The 21,105-nt window shown below is 37.0% G+C and overlaps 1 protein-coding gene across 3 annotated transcripts; it reads right to left on the bottom strand.

Moving 5' to 3' along the window:
• Positions 1 to 9,052: 9,052 nt before the first annotated feature.
• LOC100375229 (uncharacterized) lies at positions 9,053 to 20,686 on the bottom strand. 3 transcript variants are annotated; one of them, XM_078011382.2, is made up of 5 exons: positions 20,626 to 20,686; positions 15,477 to 15,649; positions 10,874 to 11,008; positions 10,038 to 10,132; positions 9,053 to 9,747 (listed from the first exon to the last, which is right to left on the bottom strand). In XM_078011382.2, the coding sequence occupies exons 2-5, from the start codon at positions 15,631 to 15,633 to the stop codon at positions 9,448 to 9,450; spliced, it is 687 nt and encodes a 228-aa protein (XP_077867508.1). In that variant the 5' UTR covers positions 15,634 to 15,649; positions 20,626 to 20,686; the 3' UTR covers positions 9,053 to 9,447. The 3 variants fall into 3 exon arrangements, with proteins under 3 accessions (XP_077867508.1, XP_077867507.1, XP_006819660.2); XM_078011381.2 differs by lacking the exon at positions 20,626 to 20,686 and adding an exon at positions 17,501 to 17,600; XM_006819597.3 differs by lacking the exon at positions 20,626 to 20,686 and adding an exon at positions 17,239 to 17,341.
• Between the last annotated feature and the right edge of the window lie 419 nt (positions 20,687 to 21,105).

The raw sequence follows: 21,105 nt of genomic DNA, 5'->3' as shown, positions 1-21,105 counted from the left end.
TTTCATCAAGATACTATATACAGATATAGAATCGCTTATCCGCATTAATTGCTCACTTACATCGCCGCTTAACATTCATCGAGGAATACTCCAGGGATGCTCTCTCTCTTGGGCCAACTATACGTCATCGGAATGGAACCACTTCAAAACAACATAAGAAAACAAATCTCCGCACCAACAATATCCTCTTCGCCTAAAGCCAACTCAAGTTTAGCCGCGTACGCAGACGACGTTGAAGTTCTACTGACAAAAAATGACCACTTCGACAAGTTAAAAGACTGCCTCAAAGTACTGTAAAGGGGGTAATTATTCACTGGGTTTTAATTTAGCTTATTTCGCTGACTGGAAAAATGCGCTAAATTAAAACACAGTGAATATGTAAAATTTAGCATAGAACACATTATCTAAATGACGAAACTGTGAATTTAAAACCCACTGAATATGCCTGAAATGGTAAATCAGTGAAATTTAAACCCAGTGAATATTAGTCATTTTACAGTATACGAAAAAGCATCAAACGCGAAAGTCAATCTCGAAAAATCGGAAGGTTTGTGGTCTGGTAGCTGGCGCAGACGCACAGACAACCCACTGGGAATATCGTGGAATACTGAAGGACTCAAAGTTCTAGGGGTTTTCCTGGGTAAAAACGACACCTTTGCTCAACAAAACTGGTCACAACTATCACAAAACATTGAGGAAAAAGTAAAAAGTTGGTTCGCATTTGCTCCATCCATGTCCTATAGAGGGCGTGTTCTTGTGATAAATCAACTGATTGCCCCGAAACTCCATCACCGTCTTGCATGTTTCTCCCCACCCAAGCCAATCACCCTGCACCTACAGTCACTGTTTAACAATTTTGTCTGGCAGGGCCGACACTGGACGCCTGCAGAAACACTCTACCTACCGCTAGACAAAGGGGGCCAAGGACTAGTTCACCTGTAATTGCGCATTACGTCACTGGACTCTGATCATCCCATTTTTCACTTCACGGACTACTACTTCAGCCTGGTCCGAGACTTACACTACAAGAAAGAACTCTTGCTTACAACAGGAATAGACTACAGTAACTGCAAAATGAAAATACCTGACTATTATTTTGAATTACTACAATGCTGGAACGCGTTAGAAAAAATACGTAAAGACAAACCCACCAACCTCGAAGCTGCCCTTAATGAACCGCTCTTCCAAAACCCCATGATCTTACACCCAATACGTGGCTGCCCCTTTACTCTAACACATCTAGCCGACGCCGGTATTACCAAAATCAGAGACCTTGTCAACATGGAGGAAAAAAGATGGCTAGGTACTGCGGACTTTGTAGGAAAAATAAGAATTAAATCCCTACGTATTCTCGACCTTACGCTCAAAACCACCCACAATGCAATACCCATGGGCTTAAAAGCAATTATTAATAACCACTTTAGACGCAAACAACCAATCGACACACCAGGTGCACGGTATACATTCGAATTACACCATTCAACGGACTTAAACCTCCCCTTATACAAACTGGAAAGGGGAGCCATATATAGTTACATAACCCTTGTAAACTACGCAAATCGCCTACCCGAAAGATTAGACACCGTATGGAGAGACTTGCTCAGCTTGCCGGACTGTACAACACCCATTTTTAGAGCATGCTACTACCCCCCAAATACTAAGCGAGAGGGCGACCTCCAGTGGCGGATTATCCACGGTGCGTATACAACAGCTACTTTTCTCTACAACGCCGGCTTCCACCCCACGGACACTCGCCCCCTTTGCGGGGACGACGACTCCCTGTTACATATCTTTTTTGTATGTCAGGCAATCCAACCCTTACTCACTTTCCTGACACAGCTGACGGCACACCTCATTAAGCCAGACAAAATCATACCAGTATCCTGGTACTTTATTAACCCACCACCGAAGTGCAGGACATTTGTTAACAAACATGCTCTTCACCAATTCGTTTACATCACCAGTACAGTTAAGATGGCAATACACCTGAGCAGAGGAAACAAAATGCAGCACCAGGCAATTGTAGACCCCCTCGAAATATTTAAAACCAGACTGCGATCAAGAATACAGCTGGAATATGAATACTACAAACTTGAACAAGATATACAAACTTTCTGTGATATATGGGACATCAACAATTCACTATGCACAGTAACGAACAATGAACTTGAAGTTAATTTCTAATTCTATGTTTGTACATATAATATGTAAATATATAAATCACCTTTTTTTCGATATTACCCCCCCCCCACGCGAACACGCCATCGTTGCTATACATATCGACTTTATTGTTTTTACTCGTTACTTTTTGCCCTCCCAGCCCGTAGACGTAATCACTGCTTGTACATAATGATTTTTAGTTTTACTCGTTTGTTTATATTTGTACATTTATCACTTTATACTTTGTAAATATTTACTTGTAATTTAGTACATTTTACGAATAAATGTCCCTTTGAAGATGATGATGATGATGATGATGATGATGATTATGATGCAATTAAACTATCTGTAATCAACAATGACTTTCAGAAGAGTGTGTAAATATTGCAGTACTAACAAACTTACTACAAATGATTTAATTCTGTTTCACTCTCCACCATAATAACGATAAATATTTTTATTCAAGTTTCATTTAGACTCATCGTGTCAATTGAATAAATGATAGTCAATGATGATAAAACTGTTACTTTCACAACTACTTGTTATCTATGGCGTGAAGTCGGGATATATTAATGTACAAAAGAAACCCTAAACTATGTTAAAGATGGTGAACATTTGTAAACTGATATGTATGTATACATCGCATTGGAGTCAAAAGGTGACAAATAAATATTGTACGACATCAAAATGTTGCATGACCCTAACATGTGATGTAATCTAACATATATACAATGTTTTTAATGTGCCATCTGGCAAAGTATATAGTATTACAGTAGGGCCTCATAATTTAACATTGAGAATATAAACACTGATGAACCAACAGACGCTACCAAGTACATCATTTCGGATTAAAATGGGTCACTATATATAAATGAATTATTAGGCTTGCAGAGAGCATAGCATGGATTTTCTATTGATTTTTTATTATTCATTCTATTTCTTTCTAACTCTGTGTCTAAAATTATAGAAGCATGAAACGCACGCAGTACAGGGACAACAACATTTACCGGTATGGAAACTGTTTTTTTTTTTTTCTTGCAAAGAACTTCTTGAAAAATGTTCATGAGATACATGTTTGTAGAAATTTGGCAGAATTGAGATAGACATGAAAGATCCTGATGTTAAGACAAGCTAGTATTTGATAGTGTCATGTTTGTTTGAATGAAATATATAATTAAATTGTTCCATGTACAGGATAAGAGTGTGACCAAATCTAATGTAAAATTAAAGCTACCAATTGTGTCGAGTACAGAACATAAATATGCGGTTTCTCGTGGAAATGGCTGAGTGGTACATTAGTAGCTTTACACAAAAACGATCGCTTGATGATGTTAATTGTAATTGTAAACATTTTGTAGTGACATTATTTACTAACTATTAAACGCTTGAGTTGAATCATGTAATTCTTTGGCAAAAGAACAATCCGTATTCACAGCACCGTTAGTTTGTCATTGGCCGAAATAATTTGTATTTGTATTTTCCAGTGAATTCAATTTATTTGTTTTATGTGCGCTATTATTGACATTTCTTTCAAGTTAGATATTATGCAAGCAATCTTTCAACCCTTCGTTTTAATTTAACGGGATGGGGGAACAAAAGTTTGCATAAGGAAAGTGAGCTACTGGGTAGATCTAAGCTATCTAATTGAATGTTTAAATAATTGTGGTAGTCACCAGCCAACCTGTATTTCAAGAAAACGATGGTGATCGTATATGTTGAATTGCATCGAGTGATTCACCGGCTGCCAAGTATAAGTCAAGCATGTTAAGTTATAGTGCGCAATGATGTTTCAGTGACGCCATTTAACCTTAGCAAAACCAAATGAGCAGATAAGAACTATAAATATTATTTGCCGAGAGGTTCACTGCCTGTTTGATACTTTTTTTTATAGTAAACATGATTTTATACACTCTTTTTAATATGCTTGATATATGTTTTCTAAATTAAAATGCGTGTCTATATTAATCTGTGAACACTATAAAATTCTATGGTATCAATTCATTGTAGATCTCACATAATGATGACACAGTTATAGTCTCACAAAAGCAATTACAAGCTGCTTATCTACAATGAGAATAAATAAAGCAGACAATATACTAACGCTGGTTAGTCAAAAAAGCTTAGCAGCAAACAGCTTAAACATATACTTTAAGCTATATACAGTCACCGACAAATAAACCATCGTTCGATGACTGTATATAACATTAGGGATATTGGTATCCCTATATACAAAGCTGGAACCCTTCTATTCATGGAGGATACCTACTTCCGGTCTGCTGCAACAGACACTTTCCACAATTTACCACTGAGCCGATCAAAAAAATTATTATAAATATGTCCTTGCATATTAGTTGCGATAAGAACATTTTGTAGTAAATCCAGATTCTTACTATAGAATTTAAATAAAATCCTTGCCTTGGCCGCCATACCATGTTATGATTGTTAACCTCTTTTTAGACCTGGCATAAAACAACTGTAATCTGGTCATCAATACTGCATTATTTATTGTCATGTAAATTACATAATTTAAATAATTACATTTATCTACGTTTATGCACGGAATACTATTATTATTATAATCTGATCAGATTGATTACACTCTTCGGTAATCAGTGTCAATTGGCTACTAATTAAGTATTTACGAACTAACTGAATTGTAGTGTATTTTGCTTGTAGAGAGTAAACAACTGTATGAAGATTTGCAGTTGTAAACATAAGGGGATAGTTTTGTATAAAAATGACATATTTATATAAAGCTTAGAACCTGTGACTCGATTACTAACACGTGAAACTATTAAGAACTGTGAAGTGTATATTTCCACTGTGAGCAGACCATGATAATTAATGACACTGAACATATGGTGTTCCAACTTTCAACAGTTTGTTTACAACCATTTGTTTAAAAGCTATAATTTTTGTTATTTAATAATGTGTGTTTCTCAGTGAAAGTTGATTTTCAGTTACAATGATTTTATCTCATCGAATGTGCAATTTCCAAATAAGTCGATGACATGTTTATAAATCAGAGCAAAAGCCATAATTAGTTTGTTCCCTGAGGTCTTAACTCGCTGGACCACATGTAACTCGAGTGGAAGCCATTTTTCTAAGAGATGATAGCAAGTGTTTTATGTGTACATAATTACAGATGCTTGTATAAGTAACAAGTATAACACAAAATATGCTGTTGGGCGAACATATCCTCATATGTGCATATTTAATGACGTCATATCTTACTAATTGCCAGAAAGTTATTGCAAATATGCATACTGTTCAGCGATTTATCTCTACATGAAATTGCTGCGATAAATGGGCATTTACTACTAAATGGATATTATTCATGTGGATGAACGTATTTAGTCAAGACATTAGTAAGTCGCATGATCTTATTAATTACGTACTTATTATATTCTCAGACCATGCCGTCTATATTTACATTCTACACTGTTTTAACATGTCAATAGTGACTTCATCCACGGTACATTAGTTGGGCTGTTATTTTATGTTAGTTTATTCAGCCCCTGAATTGTAAATAGCTGGTGTTACTAAAATAAAAATGATGGTGATCGCCAGCGCCACACAATAGCCAACAAATTATACGCATTGTGTATACATCTAATATGATTTTATACATAATATGAATTATGGTATAATATAAAGCTGTACTCACTAGTCATACGTGCATGACATACGCACGGAAGAATTAGGGTGCATAACAATGTAAGAATATTTTCCATAGTAAGTCGAGACAGTAAAGTCCGTACGCTAGAAAAGATGAGGTCAGTCAGTTGATCCTGGAAACTAGACTAGCGTTCGCCACCCAGTTTAGATTACCCTGATCCTGGAAATCAGACTAGCGTTCGCCACCTAGTTTACATTACCCTGATCATGGAAATCAGACTAACGTTCACCACCCAGTTTATATTACCCTGATCCTAGAAATCAGACTAGCGTTCGCCACCTAGTTTACATTACCCCAGTTCAGTTACATCCCATTCGTCATGAATTTAATTGGTATGAGGAATGCAGCTTGACTCTTATGTTTTCATATCCTGGGAAGTTGTAGTTACTGTTTGGCGGCAAGTTCATTATTGTTATTATATTGTACCGTTATCAATATCAGTAAATTGGCTGTTTTCATTAAAAATTAAATTGAGAAATAACACCACGCTGAAATATACGAAAAAAGATACTGCATCACCAAACCTTAAATCGCACAATTATACAACATTCTCCAACTACATTAATTTCACCCATGATCATCACACAGGCAAAATATGAGGAGGATATTTCAAAATCCTGGGGTTGATTTCCAAAATTTGAATTTAGCTTCACCCCCCTTTGTCAAAATATTTTTTTTTTTATTTTATTTTTATATTTTATTTATGAACTATTAATAAATACATTCAAAGCATTAACAATTTCATGTGTTTGTGTCAACATGTGTAGAAATTACTATAATAAGTACAAACATTCTTCAACTTAACTTAACCCGAGGCATTTTTCAAGGCCTACATGAAATGACTATTCCATGTTATTGGTTATCCACCCCCAAAATATATTTTCCATTTTTTATCAGAGCTCTTTGATAATGTACACATTTGTGTGGATTTATGTACTACAGTTTACATGAATATGTTGGTATGTTTATGTCTATTGTGTTTAATAAGAGTTATCAACGACTATTTCTGTATAACTAGATCCACTTCTACCCATATCCCATAGTAAAAAAACAAATATTTTACAAAATAAAGATAATATGATTGGAAAATTTAAAATACCACTGTTACAACTTCAAATTATAGCACACCAATTGATGCATTGTCTATTTGAAATTGGCATGCAGACTGGTTTGAGGATATTTAACGCTGAAATACAAGTGATATGTCATGCTACACAACAAACATCATATTGGAACATTCTGAATTTGAATTTAAGTAAAAGCTGACAGATTAAACATTACTGTGCTTTGAATAAGCTTGGGATATATTAAAACTTGTTCAGATATTTTAGTTCAAATGAGTTGAAACAACAATGAACACATTCAACCAGTTACATTGGGACTGACTTATGCAAACTGAAAGGTGTGTAATGAGTATCCTTTAAGGCGGGGGTGTCGTCACCTGCGCATGCGTCAGATGGCCATAACGTGTCATTGTTTACAAACAAGCGTCTACCCATGAGCCTTTGCGTTTTAGCTCATGATGTTATCTTCGCTTGGTACTCAGTTCCCACGCGTGCGCAGGTAACGACCCTCCCGCTTTAAATGTGGCAAGCAGAAAAAACTATCACTTATTCAAAGTTGTGTATATCTAACAGCCATAATTCAACATAGATAAGTATAGAGAGTGACGAACATAAATACTAAGAAACAATTATCAACGTGAAAACATATATATTTTTGGGTAATCGATCTTAGATCATTAGATTAAATTAAAGTAGGTGTTAAACCATATCATTACAATGGTAATTATATCAGAATCACACAATTTGAAGTCTGGAATTTAAGAAAAAATCAAATTGACCTTCAGTGGGAGTGCTCAGTGATTTGCATAGCTTATATACCATTGTTATAAAGAATTGGTTATCAACTATATAGTACTTGTATACACAAGAAATTGTTATATAAACAAATATGGGGGAAAAAGGAATTATCTTCATTTCTTCTCAAATACAAATAATTTCATCACTATCATTGTACAGGATGGTGGTATATACGTCTGGCCATATTCAGTAGAAGACATTAAAACACGTTTTTAATTCAGTTTGTTGTATTGAGTATGTTTATCTTGTCCGTATCATTGTAGATGAATGTCAATGTGTACGTAGAGGCTGGCCTTGTTTTATTGACTTCGTCAACTTTTTCTTGTGATAACATTAACTCACTGTTTTCATCCAATTTCTCCCAAACTATAAATATAATATCCAAGTTTGAGATCTAGGCAGAGTTCGATTGTGGTATGTGTTCTATGAATGTTTTGTATAACATTTCTTTCATTTAGCACCCAGTTTGCATGCTATGTCTGAAATGTTACACACACAATTTAGATTAGTTATAGTTGTTATAAATGCAATTAATGTTGCATCACCATCAAGAATCGTTTACATTACTTTTACAATAAACGTTCATGTAATTTAACATGTATATCTAAATACAATCACAATGGGCCAGTCAATAACATTACGGTAATTACTAAGAATATAATTTTAACAACAAACTAATGTACGTGTATTGTCATAGTGCATCTATGTTCGAAGTTTCATGGAAATGTTGTGATTAGTATTTGAGATATCATTGGAAAGGTCGAAAATTTAATTATTATGCAAATTAGGTAATACATATGTGCGGATTTGTACCCAAAAATATTATCAGGATTCATTGACACTGATTGGTTCTTGAGATATCCGTGGGATACATATACACATGCACACAGTCAAGAAAATAAAAATCATTTCGTCTTTTATTTAGGTTTGGGATGGATTTGTTTTCTTACAAATGTTGTTGCATTGTATTTTATTTCCGCTTGTCCATTTGGGAGATAGGCGTTCTGAAAATTTTCTCATAGAATTCCTCTTTCCAAAATATATATTAACTATATTTTACTATCACTGTAATAACCTTTACTCTACTTCACAATTATTTCACAACGTCAATTGGAGTAAGTGTTTCTGGTATACAATGCCCAATTAACCTATAAACCTAAAGGTCAATGTCGCCACCAATTATCTATAGTGTCATTAATATACACATTTCTGCGAAACGTGATTGAGGGCACTGTTCGCAAATTCACCGAAGTATGCTACGGTAAAAAAACGTAGAATGTATGGAACGTCGACTAGCTTGGGAGATAGCACTGCAGAGTTACCAGGTTCAACCCAGAGGAATACACATTAATTAATTACAGATAGTCGAGCTTTATTTCTCAAAACAGACAGCTAAGTAACGTTTCTTTCATAGTCTTACATACTCCCCCAATAAAATTCAAAGGTTGGAGCGGTTCAAGATGACTTACAACCTTTGCAGCAAGATAGTGTTTGCTTTGTTCTACACTTGATGGTGGCGTTTCCCTGATCAGCGTGATGTGTGATATTCTTTAATTTATAGGGATTGTCAACATAGTTATTTAAAATTCTACTGTACGTAAATTAAATATCCTATATTTCTTGTGTATCTACATTGTATGTGATCAAAAATGTTAAAATAATCTGTATTCTAATCAACGAATTTTATTTGTACTTGCATATATAATATTACAAACACTAAATATGTTGTTATTACGTATAAGCCATCTACTCAGTCTTGTCCAGAATGCTTTCCGGAATCACACAGTAGAAGTCGCTGTTCGCAGTCACACCATTCGGCAAAGCATTATTTCTTACTGCATCCAGTAGTTGAGAGGCAAACTTCGAACCTTTCTCCAAATCTGTGAACTCTGCACGTGTAACGTACAGGAAAGGGCTGTTGGTGAACGGTTTGTACAAAGCAATGTCATGAAAACCGGCTTCTTTAGGTGACTGTTCTTTGATCAGACTTGCTCCAGACCATTCTTTCCAGCTTGACTCCATCTCACTGACGTCAATGTTTTCACCCTAAGTGACGAATAAATACGATTTGTTGCGGTTTAATATGTGAACAATTCGATTTTAAAGCGCGGTGGTCCTCGCGCGGCGCGTGTTCGAATTTCATGTAAATAAACAAAGTATTTTACGCGCGTTGTATACGTCGCTATGAGTCGCATATCGAACAGGACGCGGCGGGACGACCACCGCTCTTTTATTATATTATATAATCGGCAAGCACATCCTATGATGTTATATTTTGTTTTCGAATTACACAAAGCAGTTTACGATATAGTGATTGTTGTATGCAGCAACAATACCTGGTAAGTCGACACCAGAAACACTGATGTATCTTTCAATGGTTTCGCTGGCGTCATTGGTTGACCGCTGAATGTTGCAATTTCGAAAAACCCACCTGTTTAACAAAGTACAATAAATATTACATTACTTTTAATGAGTTGCAAATTATGATCACTATTCGCCGAATCCTGGCGAATAGACCGCTGCGATCTCGTTGAGAGCGAGAAAACCACGAGACTTGTTTTGTATCTCAAATATTGTTCAATTCTTTTTTGTGACCACTGGTACAAGTATCATGGGTCAGGGGAACAGTGAACACGATGAACCAACTCTCGCGTGAGTGAGACGACGTCTTGTTTACATTACATCGTTCCATGACAACAGTGTCGGGTGATTTAATTTCTTTTTGTGGATTTATAAGGTCTATTCTGATTCTGAAGTTTGACAAGACGAATCAAATTGTATGACATTCAACAGTAATCTCCACGTAAAATATTAGATTATTCCACAACACTACAAGTTCGCTTCCTCGGGTGCGCGCATGTGCTTTCTGCCATTCTCACAGACATCAGTCCTTCACACGATTGATCACATGACCATTCTCTGCCATGAAATGTTTAATATTGCGAATGCATTAAAAAAAACTGTCTTTGGTGGCCAATACCAGAAATACCGTGTTGACAAGTACTACCTCGAAGTATACACACTGAAGACGTAATTAAGTGGAAGTCAAAATTACTGACGATATCAATTCTTCCCTTAGATAGCGTGTACCGGTCATGTGACAGAATATGATGATAGCTACGCGGTTCTCTTTTATAATAAAAAAGTGTTTAATTTCACTGCACAATATTACCTGGTATTGCCTCACGTCCGCTCGCGACGCTTTTTTTCATTTCTTCTCTCCATTCAGGCGTAGCCAACTCACGCCGAAAACCAGCAAATTGGTCACTGTTGAACTGGGCATAATTGACGTATTTGTACAGTCCACCTGCAAACAAAATTAAGACTGGTTAGTTTAGATTATCACATCTCACTGCTGTTACGCATGCTATGATTGGTTGAGACTCGGTCACATGACATGGAATAAAGTTGGATATTACATGGTATATTGCCCGCCAAGTGGATTTTACATGGGTATATCACATGGATGACGTCACTGAAACTACTGCGCAACGATACTGCGCATAACAAATTGTCGTTCGCTGCACTGGTGCTGCTCTGGCCGCTGTTGCTTTCGGGGTTGATTTCAGGGTTTTGAAGGAACTTTAGCCATCCGAAATAGACAGTGAACGTGCCAGAATGGATATTAAGTAAGATACTCTGTTTTGATGTATAGGGTATTTTTTATATGGATCGAAAATGTACGGCAAAGCCGCCACTGAAACGTCGCAGCCGGCCCGGGGTCGCTGCAGCGCGTTCTACGCTGTGAGCATTTCTACGCGTTCCACGCCGATGCTAACCGAAAACACTCTAAACAAAGCTGTGTGGCTTGTGAATAGGTGTGGTACGTTCGTGAGAAAGTAATTTCAGTCACTTCCATGGCACTCTGACAATTTTATCTGTATAGTGATCAAATAACTTGCGTTTAAGAATTTTTCAATTCATTTCAAAAATGTTATTCTCGATAATTTGAGTGATCCACACTGCTGAAACACGGTTCAAATAAAAAGACTATCCATGGCTGAAAATAACATTTACTGCGTGTATTTCGTTGTTTTTCAGCAAACAATGTATGTATGTTTTTGAGTAAAGTGAAACTTGTTGTAATAGATAAAATATAATATTACATACTTCAATATAAGTGTTGTTATTTTGTGGGAGAGCTGGTGTGAGTGATGCATGGTAGCTGTGATTGTCATGGTGGATGTCTGTTCGATGTGATAAAATAAATAACACATGGTTATTCGGGCAATGTCACGATTTGTTGTCTGCCCTCGGGTTGTTGGTCATGACCATAATATTGATGATGCCAGAGCCGATCAATACTATGGTCATGACCACCATCCCTTGGGCAGGCAACAAAACGTGATATTACCCTCACAAGCATGTGTTATTATTTAACTAACGCTAAATGATCGTTGTGTGGGTGAGTATGTTTTACAGTCATATTAATATCCAATCGTATTAGTAACAACGGGAACAACAATCTATTAAAAAAATAAACACCTGAAAATTATTACTATATTGCCGTCTATAGGTAAGAGTCACGTCTCCACCGTACGTGAGTACAGTAGAATATTGGTTAAAAGAAAATAGAGAGTTATGTCTAATGTAACATTCTAAAAGAAACTGGTACGATAACTTTTAAATCAACAGTTTGTTAGAAACCGACGAGATCTCGTTAAGAGCGAGAGAGCTACGCGATTTCTTTCGCGCCCATCCCTCACCATCCAAATAGTGCTCTATTTTTTACTGTCTTCGCATAAATGGAAAGGTCACAACTAAACCACGATTTGCGATACACGACGGCGAGAGGGAATTGAACATTATTTTAGGGTAGTATAAATATTGTGTAAGTTTGAATGTTACATGTGTGTCTCAATCCATGCTGCTTAGCAAGCTCAATCGTTTTTCCTTCGTTTCACCAGGGAGCTGTAATGAGAGAGGGGAGCTGTAATGAGAAGGTCCTTCTCATTACAGCTCACAGCTCCCTGATTTTACAGCTCCCTGGTTTTACCAATTGCCTTTGTCTTAGGATTATCAACAGCTTTGTTCTAAAATTATGCAACTTCAATCATTGCATAGGTATCACTCTTTAAGCAGAATACAGAGGTTCTCATCAGTAGACACATTCACAGCCTGAGCATAGCATAGCATTATTTTCATGATTCCTGAAACAACTCCACAAAAGTCTGCACAAAAAAGACTTTAATCAAGACTAGCATTATCTACAGTCAACCGAATGAGCAACAAGGTATGGTCTTTCATCGAAGTCCATATAGATTCTTACCAAACATAAATGCAATGACTACAGGACGCGTGTACACCTAGAAGAAGAGAGCATCTACAGCATAGAGCGTCCTAAACTCTCTACAGGCCAACAACTGCACAAGAGCAGATATTGGCCCGACCATATATGTGATAAGTTCCAGAGGTGAGAAACCCCTTGAAATTGTAGATTATGTCTACACTGGAAGAACCGTGGAAAGGGAGCAAGTTCTTCACCATAGTGCAAGATTGTCGGTTTAGTGAGTCATGCAGATATGCACATGCATGTATTCTCTCGGGCTGTGCTAAAGCTCAGCCACAGACCCATCATTCAAAAAAACGAGAATTAATCTCAAACATTTCTAGCTTCCTAGTTCAGCAATCGCCCTTCATTAATTTCCTAATTGGATGACTGAACTGACTGACAGCTCTGACCATGATTTCTCGATCTCTGGCATCACTATTGGTTTTTCACATGACTAATTCTGTTACTTGTTTAAAAGGGGCTCATATGAATAATTAATCTTAAGCTACTAATCCAGATTTTCGCAACAAGGTTGAACAACAAATCTTGACTGAAATTAATCATGGCCGGTAGATTTGAACAAAATATGCCCCTACATAACCAATCAGAGCATTTGGTGTTATCCTCAAAAACGATTGTGATGAAATTCGGGAAATTCATGATCCTAGTCAACCATCTGGTAACGCAGAGATAGTGCACGTTTTATGAAAATGACGTTTATCGTCCACAAAGATGGCTATCGCATCACGACTAAATGCCAAAATTCGCCACACCACGCTTGCTGATATTCAATTGTAACGTAAAAGAATTAAATAAAAATATTTACAAACGGACGAAACTGTCATGGCGCTGTGTAATCAAATTTCACTGCGGAAGGGCACAATCGGTTACGTAATTCCGATGAGATATTCATACAGTTATATAAACATAGTGATCGATATTATCTTTTCTCATGCCCTTAAAAAAATACTTTTTATGACTCGCGATCTCCGGTGAAATGAAACGTGAGAGTTCGACCATATTCAAGTTTCAGTTCGACAACTCCGATAAAATGGGCATAATATTTTGCTACACGGCGGCTATTCTCGGTGTTTACCACTCAATCGCTCAAACACTGATGACAAAAAATTATTGTAATTCGAGGCAGGTTTCATTTAACTATAGACGGCTATACAACGAACTTTGTGAATCGCGTCCGATGCATGCTAGGTGAAAAGGGGTTCCCGATCAAACGTAACCAAGATGGCGTCGCAGAGTACTTAATTTTGTCCGCGGTGTTTTATAAACACCATATCGTTGCCGAATTTGCTGTAATTTCCAAGGTATTTTTTCATTTTCAATTACTCGAGGATTTTACTTTTGTGTATTTTGAACTGACAAGTTAGTTACGCTGGTAGCAACAGCATTCACTGTAGTGTTTGTCCATTGCCTCGCAATGCTATCAGCACGCTGATCGAAACGAAACGAAAATTATCATTAATAATACCTGACTATTTCAGTGTTGAATGCCTTTGGAGAAAAAAATGTGTGAAATCAATTTTAGTTTCGTCCACAATGCGAGAAAGCCTTTCTCCCAAATGAAAAAAATAAAACTCAGTATACCACTGGAAGCTGCCACGCTAGACGTTGGCGACATTTTTGCGAGATAGTGGTGACGGAGACGTGAAATAATCATTTTGCCACCGTATATATGCAAAGTTTTGCCGTGACGCGGAGAGTTTTGGCGCGACAGGTGATAGAGTTTTGTTGCGAAGTAACAGAGCTTAACCGCAACTAATTACAGTTTTGCTGTCAAAATGTGGAGATTTGGCGTGTGTTGCCGTCAAATTGTGGTGTTTTGCAGTGAAATAATATAGTTTTGCCCTAAAGAATATTGTTTTGCCGTCAAATATTAAAGTTTTACAGTAAAATAATAGAGTTTTGCCGCGATGAACTAAATATATGTTGTCACTTGTGGGCCACCGTACATATATCATTAACAGTGACTTGTCAACCTATATGAGGTACCAGTATGTCCAGTACTTCTTCCTTACCACCTCTTTCAGTTTGTTTTGTTTGCGAATTAATTAGCATATCAAAGAGCTTATCCCGAGTGTACCAAAGAAAACTCCTGTGTGTGTGTGTGTATAGTCTCGCTTATTTACTATTAACTATTATGTGATCATTAGAGGGGAAAAACAAGCTCTATTGATCTCAACATACGTTCTTCATTATAGAGGCTCATGAAAATATTGCGAGACTGTTTAGTGAGGTTTACCGAATTTTTACAGTGCAAGGTTAATCGGGCGCTATGAAAAGTGAAATAATTTCTTCTCATTCTCCCTGTCTAACATAAATTCAGCCCAGTTCCCCCAGGTCTGTGGTGTTGGGTATTCGATTGAATTAATCAAATTGAATTACTCATGATCTAACTAAACTGAAAAAAAATCGAGTTTCTCTGGTTTGCCGTGGTACAAGTCAGTAATTCTATATCTTGTCGTGCGGAAAAAAAGTGTAAATTTACCTTCTTGGTCCAGGTTTTTGTGAAGCTGCGTTCTCATGAAGTGAGGATTCTGATTTACCAAGTCGGCTGTATGCCTCCATCCCACTACGAATGCTTCATGACCTTCAGAGCCTATTTTCTTGAAAAAGTTGAGCAGGTTGTGAATTTTAGCGGACATGTTTCACCTGGAAAGACTGAGAGATGTAGAGAGCGTTGTAAGGTTACTTCTCCTTACGTGAAAACAATTACGCGCAATCCTTACTCTTTTCTCACAGTTTTACTTAATTCGTGGTTTATATACATCTACGTTATAGCATGGCAGGTTCCATGGTTATAGTGGATTATTGGCGGAACAGCGGGAAGAGGGTATATGGTGGACTGTAATCAGCAGATAACCCGGCGTTTAAACGTTGGCTTTGAGATTTTGGGTCTTTCACTTCAACTCAACGCTTGAAATATTACGAGTTGCGGATTTGAAGGAGAGCGCAGTGGGCCCCGTCTGAACGTCTATCGAAAGTGGAACTAATGTCATGCCTGTTCTGCTGGGCGTCTTTGTCCCCCAGAATACAGCATGTAGGTACGCTTTAAATTACGGCCTTTAAATTCGTACATTACTTTGAATTCCACTATAACGCAATAAAAAAGATCAAAACACCACGAGACATTCGTTCATAGCATTAGCTTCCAGGCAAAACTAAAAGACATATAAATCTGAATTCCCCCTTTGTTCATGCCGCCAACCTTGCTTTCAACACCGGTCGGCTCACACAGGGCTTCGCAAATCTGCCGGGACTGTCCGTTATTGGGTTTGACGTAAATATATTATTCCCTTGCATAATAGGATCATCTAAATTTCAAAGTGTCGTTAATATGTTATTGTTTCGTTACTGCACATTTCATGGGGTCATCCAAAGTGCAAAATGACGTAAATATATTATCGCTTAATTATGGGTATGGAGTCATCCAAAGTTCAATTTTTCCAGCCTTGTAACCTCTAATGTCTGCATGTGCACACATACTCCAAAGAATCATGTGTCGATTGAATTTTTTACATATTAGGAATGCAATACAATGTGCAGTGCATCAACAACATATAACGAAATCTGTACTGCAAACAACACTATGATATTAGAGGTCTTCTATTTTGGTTTAAAAACTATCTTTGTAATCGCCAATAATTTGTAAGTACTGAAAACATTTCATCGTTTCCCCGACCTATAATCTTCGGGGTTCCGCAAGGATGGATTCCAGGTCCATATATTTATAATATAGCCAATTCTATCAATCCTTTCATTTTCGACTCTTTGGAGATGATAGTCTGGCGGCCATCTTGCTTTTTTATACACCAGGAGCCGCGGTTTCATTGTGTGCAGTGGTGGAAAAGATATGCGTGTACATTTCAGCTTTGGAAAGTGTAGAGCAACAAATACTTAGTTTATTTTTATCGCTTGACAGTCGTGAAAGGTCAACAGGAACAATAAAATACTGTCTGGTGTAAAAAGCATACACAGACACATAAACCGACTGTGACCTAATAATGTAGAGTGATTTGAACTCCGCGTGAAATAAAAACTAATGTATCATTTCAAAACAACCCTACCGCTACTTAACGGTTTTGTTGTTGGCACTTTCAATGACAATGTGCATATACAGCCCACAGCGAGTGGAACACGGTGTCACAAAATTTCAAGCCCTTCACATTGTAATTTAAAACATGTAAACCATTAAGTATCATCATATTCACATGTAGACTACGGGTCACCCTGCAGAAGCGTAAACTTACCTGTCAACAGGGACTGCACGTTTACAGTAAATATGGTTAAATGATTCAATGGAATTAGCGATAAAGCAAACCATACAAACGCAACTGCCTCACTCTGCCAACACAAAAGATATGTAAATAATGAACATAAACACGTTTCACCTCGTATGTGTAACTCTATGAGTTACACATACAAGATGACATACGAGCCTGGCGATCTATTCATAAGTATCATCATATTCACATGTAGACTACGGGTCACCCTGCAGAAGCGTAAACTTACCTTTCAACAGGGATTGCACGTTTACAGTAAATATGGTTAAATGATTCAATGGAATTAGCGATAAAGCAAACCATACAAACGCAACTGCCTCACTCTGCCAACACAAAAGATATGTAAATAATGAACATAAACACTTTTCACCTCGTATGTGTAACTCTATGAGTTACACGATTCACAGTCATGAATCGCGGCGATCAGCGTCCTTCGATGTGGCTTTACTTTAGTATAATTTTAAAATATTTCAAAACCACATTTCCTTGCACGCATAACCGCGAAAACGAACACCAGTAAACTTGGGGCGAACCGACTTTGGGGCGAACTGACTGTGGGGCGAACTGGTCTGGGGCGAATGTGCATTGGGGCGAACTGACTGACCACCAGTTACACATACGAGGTGACATACGAGCCTGGCGATCTATTCATGTCAATACATGGACGCCTATGACGGCGGAACGACTGTGTACCGGTACAGAACCTTACCCGTGCTCGAAATATTAGAAATTATAGAATTTAAACAGTTTGGTAATGTAATGCAAACATCATGCACACACACCCCCCCACACACACACACACAAATACCTTGTTCAAAACAGTTACGATATAATATAATAATTCATCCACAGCTGCAGGTTATGATAATATTCCTTTGTTTTGTTTTGTTTTTCGGACCGGACACATTTTCGAGTATTGATTGGATCAATCAATTATGTATTTTGTTTTGATCTGCAAAAGATCGTCTAACCAGGTGTTTTTGTAGCAATGCTGTTCCATATCCTTTATAGCATGGTAAGTGAAACTCATTGGTCCATTGTTTTGTATTCGTTGATATTATTTTATTGCCTGCTACTGAATTTTTGCAATTCATGGTAGCCGACCGGTTTCGAATCTACACCCAATATTGACTTGTTTTGACGTTAAGGATCTGCCTACAACATTTCAAGTGGAATTTCTCTGTAAAAGTGAGTTGATTAATTTGTGGTAATTGATGTAAGTATCACGACCTTTGATATGTCAGTGTTCAATTCTAGATCCCAGTTCATGGTTTAATCATAAAAAGATTTCAGTGTTGATTGTATAGAGTATCCTTGAATGTTGATGGGAGCACAATATCGTCTGTGGAAAATAGGCTGGATATTGATACATCATTTAATACCAGTTGAGCATTTGCTATTTTAGCACTGTTACAAGGTCATTGATGACGATACTGAAAACAAGTTGGGCATAGGACAATCTGGCTTTACTCCATTATTTGTCTGAATCTTAATCGGTCACCAAGTTTTACACAGAAACTTGTATTGGACTACATGCTTTTGAATACGTTGTATACTGGTTTAGTAATCCTATTTCCCTGAAGTTTTTACAGTAATCCATTTCGCCAGACAGTGTCAATTTTTTTTTTTCAAGTCAATGAAGCAGCTATAAAATTCTTCTTTTTTTTAATGATATTTTTTCACTAATGTATGAAGAGTGAGAATATGGATCCAGTCTTTTTTGTGGATTGGAGTGATGTTGTAAATGTCCCAAGCTTTAGGATGTTCTTCATTGCTGAGAATGCGATTATATCGTCTATGAAGAGCTATGATCATACACGGACGAGTCATCGATAGAGGGCGTATGTGCCGTCTACAATTACATTGACGATATATTAACAAGAATATGTCATGGAAAGCCCACGTTGATAAAATTTGCAAAGTTATTGCACCAAAAATTGGTTTAAATCACAACTACGTCATTTTGTAGACATATCCTTACTCTCTTATACAACTCAATTCTTTCACATATTGCCGCTAGAAATCTAATGGTGATGCATATGCAACTCTACTTCAACCAATATATCTCTTACAAAATAAAAATAGTTCGCTTCATCACTTTCTCTGATTCGTATTCCCATGCCGCTCCTCTTTTCCAAAAACTAAGAATACTAAACATGTTTATTCTCTGCAAATTACAAACCTGTTTTTTATTTGTCTTTGATGTCAATAATATCGTACGTTATGTTTACAACTATTTGGACCCATCGTCCAGTAATTATCAACCCCGTTTAGCATGTAGCTTGAATTATTATACTCCAAAACTGAATCTTACACTCAACCAAAACAATCTAAAATACTCTGCAACAAAACATTGGAACTCATTGCCTGATGCATTTAAAACCATCACTAAGAGACACATATTTAAAACACCATCTCTTCAATATTTGATTTGTAATATTTTTCATTCATATATATACATGGGTTACCGACCGCGACTAGTTCTGGTGAACTATATCTGTTATTCCCACCAAAAGAAAGTAGAAATGATTTACTTATATATATTTACTACTTGTATAATTTCTACATCGGTGAAATAAATTTCATTTATTCATTCATTCATTCATTCATTCATTCATTTATTCATTCATTCACTCACTCACTCACTCACTCACTCACTCACTCACTCACTCACTCGCTCACTCACCTACTCACTCATTCACCTACTCATTCATTCATTCGTGCATGCATGCATTCATTCATTCATTCATTCATGCATTCAATTAACTTTTACAACCATTTATAATGTAAATGTACTTTTTGAACAGCGACTAAGTCGTCTCTATTTCCACAGTCTTTACTAAGTGGTCGGACAAATAATTTACATTATTAGCACAATGCTCACATAAATACGCCCAGAGATTGAACAAACATCTCCACGAATTGATGTACTTGCTTGAGTGCAATTTACATACTAAAATCCGGCGGCCGTCTTTCCTTTTATACACCCAGAACCGCGGTTTTAATTGTACAAATTCATCACGTGTGTAGTGGTAGAACAGTATGCATGGAATTACGTTCAGCTTTGGAAAGTGTACAGCAACAAATACTTTAAAAATCATTAGGGTGTGGAAATAGGTATGTCGTCTGACATTCGTGAGAAAGGTCAACAAGAACAATAATTTACTGCCCGATGTAAGAAGCATACACTGCCACATATACCGACTGTGACCTAACAATGTAGGGTGATTTGAACTCTGTGTGAAATGAAAACTAATGTATCGTTTCAAAAATATGAAATCAACAACCCATTTTCAATTACAGTGTTTGTACAGCCCACGGCGAATGAAACACGGTGTCGCAAAATTAACTTACCTTTCAACAGGGATTGCACGTTCACAGTAAATATGGTTGAATGATTCAATGGAAGTAGCGATAAAGCAAACCATACACACGCAATTGCCTGACTCTGCCAACACAAAAGACATGTAAATAATGAACACAAACACTTTCACCGCTTTTTATTTGTGTAACTCAATGTTTTACGAATGTGATATATAGTGTGATTCATTGAATGAGTTGTAGTCACCGAGTCCGGCCTAAGGCGATAGAGCCGACTGTAAGCGTTGGTGCTGTTTTTCTGATGTGTTTTATATCTCTGTTTGCCATTCGCCCTCAAGCGTAATCTACGGCGATGCTATTCTTGGACCTCCAATTACATGTCTCGTTGCATTTCATCACATCGTTTCTCTATGTAAATCGCAAGAATTTTCCTTCATTTGCGATAAATTGTTTTCTACAGCTAATGCGATTGATTGACAGAAACAGTTGTCACTTACTCCAATTGACATCGCT

This window comes from Saccoglossus kowalevskii, chromosome 12, assembly GCF_978046115.1.
Source record: "Saccoglossus kowalevskii chromosome 12, keSacKowa6.1, whole genome shotgun sequence".
Classification (NCBI taxonomy): Eukaryota; Metazoa; Hemichordata; class Enteropneusta; family Harrimaniidae; genus Saccoglossus; species Saccoglossus kowalevskii.
Note: the sequence above shows the minus strand (reverse complement) of the source record. Positions and strands in the feature narration are given on the sequence as shown.

Coding starts and splice junctions, on each gene's coding strand:
- LOC100375229 (XM_078011382.2), bottom strand. CDS start 15,633: ATGTCCGCTAAAATTCACAACCTGCTCAACTTTTTCAAGAAAATAGGC. Junction 11,009..15,476: donor CAAAAACCTGGACCAAGAAG/GTAAATTTACAC, acceptor TTTTGTTTGCAG/GTGGACTGTACAAATACGTC. Junction 10,133..10,873: donor CGGACGTGAGGCAATACCAG/GTAATATTGTGC, acceptor TTTGTTAAACAG/GTGGGTTTTTCGAAATTGCA.